We start from the raw sequence: 12374 nt of genomic DNA, 5'->3' as shown, positions 1-12374 counted from the left end.
ATATAAATACAAGTGGTACATGTTTTCCCAACTATAAAGTAGGCTACATTTCAACACTATACTAGCCTACATAGTAATCATTGATAGTCAAAATAGGCCTATGCAATCTGATGTTAAGACTAACCAAGTCAATTATGGGTGGAAGATCACATAAACATGTAGCCTACTTTGTCAAATCTATGGTCAACTTCTTTCAAACTATGTTACCAGTGATAAAAGTATGAACCTATTTTACAGTGTTGAACAGGGAAACTGTTACTACGAAGTTCTACCGTGGGACTTTTATCAAGGCAAAAAAGTCCCCTCTGCTTGCAGACAGCTGAACAGTTCGCTGGAGGAAGTGAGGAAACGGCCTGACCTCCACACTCATTGGAGCACAATGCAGAGTACAGGCTGGTGTCATCATTTTGGAGACGGTCGGAAACAGTCACTGCCGAATTAATGGCTTCATTTGAAAGCTCATATCAATGTATTGTGGCTCGCTGATAATGTCAGTATTTACAAGCCCAGCAGCACCAAATAAACTAAACACTTTAGTAGAGAACATCTAATTTAAGATTAGATTATGTCAAGATCTGGAAACCTCCTGCTAGGGTGTTTTTTTTTTAATAAAGTCACCAACTCACCATATTAGTTTGTCCATATTTTACATGCAAAATATATAGCCTACTAGTTTACCGGGATTTAAAACTGAACCATTACATTGTCCAGGCATAACCTGCCCCATACAGCATTAGTAATTATTGGCCGAAACACTTTAGTCACTGCAAAGACTACAGTACTGAACACTTATCACACATTTAAATTAGGTGGATAGCAAAACATTCTTTATTGACTGGAAAATTCACAGAAACAAAATAAATGTGCAGTCAAATGAACCCACCCCCCACCCCAAAACACCTTGATTAAAATCCCAAAAAGCTTTTTTTTTTTTTTTTAACATTTTTATCGTCTCGAATACATCATGTGCAGCAAGTGAAGCACTATGTTTATTCATGCCACAAAGCAGAGACAGGGCTGTTGGATGAGGATGGAGAGAGGGAAGGTTAATAAGAGGACGGGAGGGGGGGCAGGAAAAAGGCCAGCCACTTGGGTAAAGATTTGAGTCAAAGCCACAATGCAAGAAAGTATCTCTTCCAAGTCCATCGTCTTTTTAAATTGCATCAATATCGATGTCTTCCTCTTCTTTCTCAGGTTTGTCTGGCTTCACAATCTCGACCTTCAGCTCTCGGGCAGAGGATGAATACACCACCTGGGGACAGAAATCAGATTAGGTGGTGTTCATTTTGGTCAGGATTTTTTGTATAAATCTAACCTGATGTTTGTGTCATGAGTACATCCATACAGAACCTTTAGTCAAGTTTGTGTCCATGTATCCCAAGTTAAATGTCAGTGTGACCAACACTACTATTGCTTATTTATACTTGCGCACCATGTCTCACACCAAACACAGAAGAGCTACAATCTCACATCATGTCGCGCTGCGACTCTAGTCACTGTCCAAGCTTAAAATTACTGTCAAGTGAGCATTGTCATTTGTCTTCTGAAACAATGTTGAATGGAGTGCTAAGCACATGGGGCTGACTTGCAGCTTAATGCAGGACATTAGTTAACAATTTCAGGGAATGAATCGGGTTATTTGTCTTAGGGCAGCAAGTATAATTTGTTTCCCTCAAAGAAATTATTCTACAGATGTGATTAATTGTATAATCAATAAGCACTTTTTTTTTAAAGTAAGACATTTTATGGTTAAAATGTATCAACACAACAAATTCTATAAGTTTTCTATAACTGATTAAATAGATTACTCTGATTAACTTAAGCCCCATTTTATTATATTTCTTAAACTATTAAATTGATTAGTTTGATTAATGTGCATATCCCCAAAGATTATGGATTGCTGTGGTGCAACACCTACCAAAGAAATAACTAATTGAATACACCAATGGTTGTGTGTGCAAAACCAGCAGAGTACAAACTCAGCCAGAGTACACACGGGCCATTGTCCAGAATTTAACAACCCACAGTGCGGCTAGTTGATGCTACAAGTTTGTTTTGATCAGACATCGGCAAAATGCCTAGAAATTTTATCAAATTACGTAAAATCTGTGACCTCTTAGTGAAGTCTTAAAGCAACTGTACCATACAGCAATGGTTTAACCCGTTTCATATCAAGGCCCATTATTTATTCAGCATTTAAGCCACAGACCAACATTTGATGAGATGTAGCCTCTCAAAACCAAAACTTAGAACATTGTTCCATGTTATCATTGTCCACAATTCCATGCTGTACTGATGTGGTACCATAGGAGATAACAGGCAAACGATCAAAATAACAATTCTTCTACATGCTTTAAATGTCCCTTCTTGTAATGCAGATGTACAATTTAACAATAATTGAACTCTTGAGAGTTACGGGTCCATTTGGATTCATTCTACGCTCTCAAGAGTTAAAGATCTATAAAGATCCATTTGGTTACCAACTCTCCATTTGGCTAGGGACCACCTGGAAGCCCCTCAAGGACCACTGGTTGAAAACCACTACCCTACAAACGCCATGACATTAAACTTACTTTATCAAAACAGTTTAAATATTGGCTAACCAATGCTGTACTGTAAGCATCACTCAGTGACTTGCAGTCAGCCACTGATATGTGTAGGGATGGCTTGCTGGTTTTGATTGTCAAAAATCATTTACCTCAACGTTGTCATCCTCTTCATCTTCCTCTTCTTCGCTTCCCCCGCTCTCCTCCTCTGCCTCCTTCAGCCATTTGACGAACGGCGCAGCCTTGGCCTGGATCTCTTTGGCAAGTTCCTTAGAGATGTATTTCTTAGAAACCTGGTGGAGGAAAGCGCAGGAAGTCAGACTTTATGCAGTCTAGAAAGAATTACGTGGAGGCAGTGGAAAGATACGTTTCCACGGTCAACCCAGTAAGAAGTTCTGTAAACTATTTCAGAAGATAGATAGATACAGCCTACTCATAACGTCAGTCACATTGTACAACATGCATTGCATTATTCTGCAGTTAACTGGTTATATTTTCTCCATTAACAATTATACTGTGGTTTTCACAAGACTGAATGTCTTACACCTAGCAAGTTAAAATGGAGTGATGGCAGTGATTATGGACAAAAATATAAGCATATGAGAAAAAATAAAGCCATTTACAGAAAAATGACCTACATTTATACGTTATGAGGCCAAAGTTTAATAGACGATATGTAGTAATGCTGGAATGGTTCTTTAAAACACCCACTCTCCTAAGTAGACACGAATGCACCGCCTTTACACTGTCACACACACACAACTCCAGCTACCTTCTCTGCCCAGGCGAAGATAACGTCTTCTTCCAGTAGGTCTGCGTCGTACAGGTCTTTGAGGATGATGGGAACGCGTGGCAGCAGCTGAGTCTGGTGCAGCTTCACCAGGCATTCAAACCCTCCCAGCAGATATTTCTGGGCCTTCTTGTTGTTGTGACAGAACTGTGGGTAGCATTAGAAACCAATTTTATTGGACCAGTATATTTTCAGACAGCGAGCAATGTGACTTTTATGTACCATATTTACAGTGGAAATAGACAATAGAAATAATTTTCATCCCTTCATCAGAGTTTGATACATTTCATACACATTTTAGGGCATTCCTCTCTGCCCAGATTACTACTGGTTTCAGTCTAAATGTCCAACTATGGGCAAATTCAGACCTATGAAACCAGCTGAATACAATTTACTACAAAGCACGGGCAGTAGTCTGAGATTCCACAACTGCAGCCAAGCACCACCATGCCTCAGGGTAGGCACAAACTTACTCGAAGGAAGTGGCGTGTGTACTTCTTGATCTGGTCTCGGATGTTCTCGTCGAAGAGCAGTTCGCTGAGGATGAGAGGTCCCATGGCCTTCACATCCAGACGCTCTGCCTCAGCCAAGATGTCCTTATCAGCAGCATCTAAGGTTCCACTCTCCTTCTTGTGCTGAAGACACCAGAATACATTTGATTTATCTTGAACATTATAGCAGCATGAACATGTGGGCTGTTTGCAGGGCGTTAAGGCGATTTATATTGTTATGCAAGTGGAAAGAAAACAAAAAATAATTAAGCCAACAATAATAGCTACAGATTAGATGACTAGCATTTGTGGGCTAATGTGATTAGATGACTAGCATTTGTGAGTATAAAATAAAGAGTTTGTTCTATAAAAAAAAACACATCCACACTATCCAAACATCACTCAATGTGTAACACCATTATGTAGTACTCCGTTTCAACTACTTAAAACAAACAAGTTAAATTAACAATGTATTATCACCATTCTTACTTTGACAAAGTTGTAGAACAAGTTGACCCTCTCCTCCAGGGGTTTCTCCAGATCCTCACTGAGGGTGAGGACCTTGGCGTGGTCACTGATCTCCTCCATCCGTCGTCTCTGTGCCTCCTCCGTTGTCTCCTCCACCCAGTCTTCATCGTCGTCATCACCATCCTAAAAGGTCACACAAATACACAGGTCAGATGGAAGGGCAGGGGTCAAGACAAAAGCTAAATGCAGTATGCTTGGCTGTCAGTTTGATCATTTATTTTGAGATAACGCCCCAGTAAGGTCCCGCGACCCGACTACGGATAAGCAGTTGAATATAGATGGCCCCAGCAGCGTTTCCTTAAATGTCTGCCAGCAGAAATGTCACCTTCCCTGTGCTGTCATGTATACAAATGAAACATTGTAAGAGTAAAAGTCACAGTATCATAGAAGCAACTAGCAAGTACACCCAACAGTTAACCTCGTGTCTCCAGACTTTCCACCTCAAAGGAAAGCCTAGTCTGTGTTCCTAAATCGCCTGTGTGATCCGGTCTATGAGTGTATTCCGGTTTTGGGTTTCCGTTTTTTTCCTGCGCCGCTTTGTTTTGGTCACCCCCGTTTTGGAATAAAAGATGGATTTAACTATTCCAATAAGTACTTTAAGAAACTTGTTGGATTCATACGCCGCATCAAGGCTTTCATTAGGTCAGCCCTAAAATTATCCTTGATCACAGGGAAGTTTGGGTTTCCTGCCTGATGACTACAAATTCAAAGGCTACAATTCAAACTACATGTCCTGTACACAGAAAGGCTTTCCATTTCATTACAGATATAAGTTTCTGTTTACAGCTATTCCAAATGGAGAATTTAAAGCAGACTTTCAACATTAGCAAAAAGTATTGTAGGAGCGAGGTTGTCTGATGTTGGTCTGTCTCTAGCAGGATTTCTAGATTCAGGGAGAGTGACTTCTTTAAGAAAGGCCAGACTCCAGTGATTGACAGACCTTCTGGTTTGTCCAGTATACAACAGATAATTAACTGTAATAAATAACGCAAACTACAAATGCTACAGCTAACAGACTAATGGAGCAAGTTAATACAAGATCTTGAAATATAAGTGTGTATGTATATCCAACGTGTGTGTTCAACACATATGTAGAGGTTACACACCACAGCATCCGGAGCATCAATGTCATCATCTCCTGCCTCTCCGCTACCAGAACCGTTTTCTTTGTCCTTCTTGCGGTTCTTCTTGTCTTTCTCCTTCTTGACAGAAGCTGATCCATATCCACAGTCAACAATAGCTGTGGTGAAGAACAGCAGGCGAGTCATTAAAGTCACATTTCTCATACGTGGAAACCTAAACTGCTTTAGAAGCAGCCCGACATGCTTCATAAACCACTACCAGGATCATGGGTTCAAATCCCGGTCTAGCGCAATGGTGGGGCATGGAAAACCTCTGATGCAACACACCTCAATAGGAATGGAAGCCTTTCACTTTAGTAGTATTAACATTAACAGTCACTAAGAAAGTACCCGAGCTAGATTCTGAAATTCAAAAGATTTGTGACGCAAAGCTACACGCCAAATTTGTATTAGAGTGCTTCAGGTAAAGCAGTTTAGCTACATTCTTGGTATGAAAGGGCTATACAATGATATCAAAGGTCTCACCTGGTGGGTTTTTGAGGATGAAGGTGCAGAGTTTGTGTCTGGTGTCAAGCATGCCACGGTATCCACAGGCCTTACAGGAGTTGCCGATGGTTTGTTTCTTGGGATTGACATGCTGAGAATTGCAAGATGGACAAATCAATACTAATTTACCCCAACAAGCTACAACAACAAGATAGATTACTATATGTCACCAATATGTTCAGACAGATATTAAAAAATAGATGCCTCATTGGCTGCTGCAGTTCGTTGGAGCCATTGTGTGTTGACGGGAGGGCGGAAGAATTTACACTGGTACGCGGGAAGAGTGGACGGAACACTACGTCACGCTGCCACTCAAGTGACTACTGGCCAATCACAGCGCATCTTTTCCGGGACTTATCAGACCTGAACATGCGCTCTGTGACGCACACTCATGCTTCCGTGGGGCTTCGCAAGGAATCTCTGGAATTTTTTGCCCTACCTTGAGCACATACGCTCCACAGCCGAAAGGGGGTGTTCTACCTTTATATGTCTATGTGTTCAGATGCATGCCATTTTGAAAGATCCTAGATGTACATTTGATGTGCATTTTCAAATGTATGCATCAGCAGCCAATATGGCTAGTAACTTGAGCTCATTAACAGTACAATGCTCAGATGTTTAACTTTGATCCTTTATAAACTAGTTCATTCAATCTTTATGCTTCACAAACATTTACCAGGTCAGTTTCAGGGTTGTCACACTCGGGACACAGCACAAATTTTCGGATGAACCCATCAAGCATGTCCTGTAACTTATTGGCCTCGTGGGAGCCGTTGACAATGAAGCGGTCGTTCTTCGCATCAAACTGGGTCTGAGCACCAAGTTCACAACCAAAAAACTTGGTTGGGTCTGCCGGAGGGAGAAAACATACAGGCATACATTAGACATTTTTCTTCATCTCAAAGGATGCTCTCAAGGGGCAGGTCAGCCAGTTGAAGTGCCTAGTTAGGTTTCAGCCTTAGGACACGTGTAGAATTTGTTCATGTGTTGGTATATTTTCAAATACAAGGAATTTGATTCAGGGCATTGCACCAAATAACAAGTTAACATGAAGCCATCATCTGCTCTTCAGACTATTAGACCAATCACAGCAGTGTTCCATGGAACCGTTTTAAAATATCTTTACTGTATTGGTGAACAGTCTATTTCTGCTATACATCTAGCTTCGACAAATGTGTTTCCAATAGAAGTTATTTAAGCGACTGCACAGGTCAAATATAACTGGTATGGTGGTTTTCTATCGTACCATTAAGTTAACTGACAAAGACTTCCGGTTAGGTTTCTGTTATTCTTATTCAGGGACTAGTTAAAACTTGAGATTCAAGGTGAATGCAGAAAACCAGGTGTTCCCTGGTGTGGTGTCCAGTCAGGAAAGAATGTATTCATAAAGCTGTTAATGAAACCACTTTGTTGTCATCCTGTGACACTATCCTTTTGTTCAAATCGTTACAGCACTTTGTGACCAATGAACACAAAAAGCTGTATTGTGGTTGTATACACTACAGGGAGCGAGGCCAAATGGACAGGAGAATGACAGATGAAAAGGTTAAATTAGCTGATGTAGTTAAACGGTGTTGTGGATGTAAGCTAAAGTTAAACAGCTGCTGTTATCCATTTGCCTTTTTTATATAGCAATAATATTGTGAGGCACTGTGAAGTGCATAATATTATAATCTCCAAATAAATGTGTCAGCCAGGTTTTACTCACATGTTGGAGGCCTGTTCAATGCCTTTGCAACATCAACCATGTTGACAATGACCGTCTTGATTCCATTCCCTTTGCCTTCAACCTGAACAGAACACAGAAATAAGAAATCTTAGTGCACTGGCTTACAAGTTGCCAAAATCTATAAATGTTCATTCTTAATTAATTACTCAAATATGATGCAAACTATATGTGTTGACTTCTGTCGACTAGTTATCTTAGCCTTAAGACAGACTGTTGGCTCACAACATTTTCAAATACAATGGCTAAAGCTTAGCGGAAATGACTTGGGTACCTTGGCAATCAAACGGGGCATCTTGTAGCGGTAGAACTGGTCCAACACGCTGCGGTTGACGTTGACAGACATGTTGGCTGGATGTTATGAGCACTATCAGTAAGATAAACAGATCTTGAATGGCGATTTTTGGGGATCTTCTGTCTGGAAAAGAGGGGATGACATAAACGACTGCAAGCGTGCTCGGTCTCTGACATGAAAAATGTCGTGCCGCTGTGGCCGCAAGCTCCTCGCTTGAAGGCTAGGTTTCCACCACACAGGTTCCAACGGCTGCGCAACAGCTCTGCAAGACAAGAGGGAGATAAGGGGACACTTGTTAGCAAGCTGTGTGTCATTAGCATAAACATTATGACAATTTGTATCTATCAATACTTACTTTGTGCTTATTGAGCCATTTTGCATGAGCAACACCTCAGTTAAGACTAAATCTAATCCACAGATACCAACAAAGACTAAATCTAATCCACAGATACCAACAGTAGCTCACAACACCTGCCAGGCCCAAGCCTTGCATTATTTTAGATATTTTTCTGTATAAATTATATTAACTGGCTTATGGCCAGCCTAATTAACAGTGGATTGTGCCTTCTGCCTGCACTATTCATGTTTAATTCGTCATTTTAATGCCAATAGAAAAATCTGTGCCATACACACTATATCTCATTTTAACACGGCAATCCTATAGTATATACCCAGTCCTGATGGTGGCGGTAACTTCACCATTATGCCGATTTTGACCAATCGGAGCGAATTAGGCGATATCACTTCCGGTTCAGACGTAAACATCTGCTAGCTTGTCAGATGTCCGGGATGCTAAGCTATCATCGATGATTTTAATAACCAAGTCAAATTAAGCTCCAAGATCGCATTTTACGCAGCGATGCACATGAAGACCGCGTGCGTGCGAGAGCGTGCATGCGAGGATTTCGGACGGTTTTAGGTAGATTACATCGGCAGTTAAGCAAAAAAGCTAAAAGTTGCTACATTTTGTTACATTAAGCCCCCCCGATTATAGGAAATTAAACAATTACGTCAATTACGGCACTGGCCATAAGGGATTTATTGATTCATTATGTCAAATACGTCAATAGCCATAAGGGGGTTAAGATGTACCCACTTGTCATCGATTAGTATCAATAGTAAGCTGGACGGCTGGGAGGCGGAGATATTTTTTACTGGTTTGTGTGTGCAGCTAATTGGACAGTCAATCATTTCATGCAAACTGCCAGTAGGACAAGGAAGAAACCACTCCAAAATTGCCTCAGGTGGCCCATAACTTTTAGGACGTACACAAATTACATAGCACAACTTCCCATGTAGGCCACGCCCATCTCTGGCAAATATTCTTCCAAGCCACTTTGTTACTAATCTTAAATACATTGTCCAAAGCTCACATAAATCGTTACACATTATCTCTAGAGTCATGGGTAATTAGGGAGTGTGGTTACCTGCCGGTAAACAGTGGCTTTTTACTGCGGTTCCATCTTCTAAAGAATCCTTAATGCCCCCTAGAGCCAAACCTGAGTTCCAATTTAGTACGTGAAAGGACGTTGCGTCCCGACTCCAGAGGCAAACACTTTGTTTTGCTTAAATTGCGCAATCACACTTCCAGAGGCAGCCCACATAATGTAATATAAGTTTAGCTCGTCGTGACATCACCCGCCCCCACTGTCAAAAGGAAAAAAATAAGTGGAACCTCTTGACATTAAAGAACGTGTCATTGGGTTCGGTGATACATGTAGTTTGGGGGGGGGGGGGGGGCTAAAGTCTACTAAACGGCATCCGTTTAGTAGACTTGAGCCATATGGCCCATACCCATCTCCTGTTTCTGTAGCAGGGGAGCTTGATGTACACCTTGGACATGACACCAATATGGAGCAGGGAATTATGCCTTTGATGCCGAGTGCCAAGCAAAGAGGCATTGGGCACCATTGTATAGTTGGTCTTTGGTATGACTCAGTCATTGAGCCCTGACCTCCAATTCTCAGGGTGGACAAACTAACCAAAGTCACTGAGCTGGTTAGATAAATGAATTCAGATTATTAACTATTATCAACAAAAACTAATAGGCATCCATTTGTAGGATGTTCTATAGCAGCAAATTCAACAATGTCCACAATAAACAGTCATGTAAAAAGGAAAGAAACGTCAGCAGTGTGTCCTCAAAAGCCCCCTGCATTTTAGGAATTTGTCTGACACCATTATCCAGTAACGGGCAACTGTCCAGAGCAACCTAGGAGAGGAACAATGCAGTAAGCCTACATTCCAGGATCTACAAAATTAAAACCAGCCAAAATACAGACTGCATGGATAAACGGTTGAGTGCCGTGGGAATATAAGTAACAAAATATCCCTGTGATACCTAGAATGATCATGTGACGTTGGAAGTGCTAAGCAAAGAAATTAGAGCAGTAGTCTATTTAAATTGGCTTTGTAAGAGCCCTTTATTTAAAATGAAGGCCTCTGGGTTTAGTGAAATAAAGGCTGCTACTGTTAATAGGTCACAAACAGGGGCCTAGTTGCTGCCAAAGCATTTTCTCCCTTTCGCTCCCCCTCTCCCCACCAAGTGTCGGCTAACATTGCACAATGTTGAGTTCCAGCTCATGGGGTATTTCGCAGCCATGGTAATAATTAAATCCACCCCGAGAAAATGACTCACTACTACTACTACTAACTGCTTTATCAATGACACTGTGGTAGCGGTCAAAATCTGCTCTGGATGGGGCAGAGATCATGCTGTATTATTTCCATAGAAGAGTTGCGCATAATTTACCTTTATGGGTATGTCGCTTGCCGAAAATAGACGATCTACAAGCTCAGAACTTTGTAGATCTGCCATTTTCGAGACCGACAGTTATACGACCTGGTCTAGATCAGGCTCTAGCAGGCTGCTACTTGGTGCATAGTGCGTCACCATATCTGGGCTGTACAGTCACCGCACACGAGTGATCGAGCTGGGAGACGCCATTTTGATCCACTTGCTCACAAACAGCATATTTGTACGACACAGTGAACGTAAATTAGTTATGTTTTGCTATAAATTATCCCACCCGTTAAATCAACACACGCCGATACAGTAAACGAGCATGCATCAATTCATACAACTTACCGTTTTCACAAAACAAAGACATAAACACAACGCTGATCGTCCCAAGAGGCGCAGTGAAGGGTTGTCTGTCTTGTCGCTTGGTAGGTATGATAATTGATTTAACAAGCAAAGGTGCTTTATTTGCTTCAAAAAGGCGCACAGTTGTTCAGCGGAAAAAGTCCCAACAATGGAGCCGATGTCGTCTCAAAAGAAACGGGAATATCTGGAACGTCCTCGGGGCTTGGAAACCTTATGGGAGAAAATGATTGTTATCCAGCAGAATGTTGCTTGCTAGTACATAATCAGGTGTGTCAGTTCGCGGCCTTTCATTACGACTGACAAAAATGACGTACTTTCAACCGAATAAAGTGACGCATCGTTGTTTTTCTCCCTCAAGTAACAAGTTACACGTCATTTTTAATCGAGCGTGTGTCGCTGTGACGGGGCGTTAAATGAACGGTCAATAAATCAATACATAGAAAGCAACGCTAGTCATCAAAAGATCGACGTTTTCTGTGTCGAGCTAAATTTAGTATGAACGACGAGGCATCGTCAACTAAACCAGCCATTAACTGGATCAAATTAATCACACGTGTTTCAAAGTAATACACAGATAGCGACCAAATTCAACCAACGGATATTAGCGAAGTTTAACGTTACCAATGACTGTAAAAAGCCACCTTTTAGGCTTCGAATAGAGCCACATTAAATTTAAGTGGAAAAGTCGGGGTTTTCTCACTGAGCTCCAGGAAATAGACGGAGCCAGCCTGGATACACGGAGATGCTTCAGGAAGCCCATTGACGACGTGCCATTACGGTCCTGTTAGCTCACAGGGCTAACAACGCTAGCCGCCAGCATCGAGACGTCGAGGTTGTTGGATCCAGATATTATTGGCCAAAACAAAAGTCGCGTAATTGAAATCAACTGGCTGAATTAGTTAGCTATGACATAATAAAACGGACAGTTAACCTACGTCGTCGGGATATAAAAAAACGAGGCGTGTAGTAGAAGCGCGTCTCTGTGCTTACCTCTCGAATGTTCTGCGGAATAACCGTGCCTGCTGCGTAGATTTTACTGACGACCACTGTAACCATGCAGCGTCAAGTCAGCGCTAGTAAGTCAGCACAAACTGACACACGACGACTTCCGTCCTCTGCACTTCTCCAAAATAATAGATGTCCTGCATTTTCATTTTTATTCGTAAAAAACATAATAATAAAAATAATATCCTACATATAAAATATATATTATAATATATATATATTGGTTTTTTTAGAGCATATCTATATTATTGTTTTAATG

General features: G+C 41.2%; 1 protein-coding gene across 2 annotated transcripts; it reads right to left on the bottom strand.

Annotated features, from left to right (window-relative positions):
• Nucleotides 1-864: 864 nt before the first annotated feature.
• eif5 (eukaryotic translation initiation factor 5) lies at nt 865-12258 on the bottom strand. Of its 2 annotated transcripts, none has more exons than XM_079527172.1 (12): nt 12101-12258; nt 11093-11320; nt 7984-8266; nt 7692-7773; nt 6660-6832; nt 5963-6074; nt 5462-5595; nt 4317-4478; nt 3810-3971; nt 3319-3483; nt 2699-2839; nt 865-1252 (listed from the first exon to the last, which is right to left on the bottom strand). In XM_079527172.1, the coding sequence occupies exons 3-12, from the start codon at nt 8053-8055 to the stop codon at nt 1154-1156; spliced, it is 1302 nt and encodes a 433-aa protein (XP_079383298.1). In that variant the 5' UTR covers nt 8056-8266; nt 11093-11320; nt 12101-12258; the 3' UTR covers nt 865-1153. The 2 variants fall into 2 exon arrangements, with proteins under 2 accessions (XP_079383298.1, XP_079383299.1); XM_079527173.1 differs by lacking the exon at nt 12101-12258 and adding an exon at nt 11811-12071.
• Between the last annotated feature and the right edge of the window lie 116 nt (nt 12259-12374).

This window comes from Electrona antarctica, assembly GCF_951216825.1.
Source record: "Electrona antarctica genome assembly, chromosome: 18".
NCBI lineage: Eukaryota > Metazoa > Chordata > Actinopteri > Myctophiformes > Myctophidae > Electrona > Electrona antarctica.
This window is presented reverse-complemented; position numbering and strand designations above follow the sequence as displayed.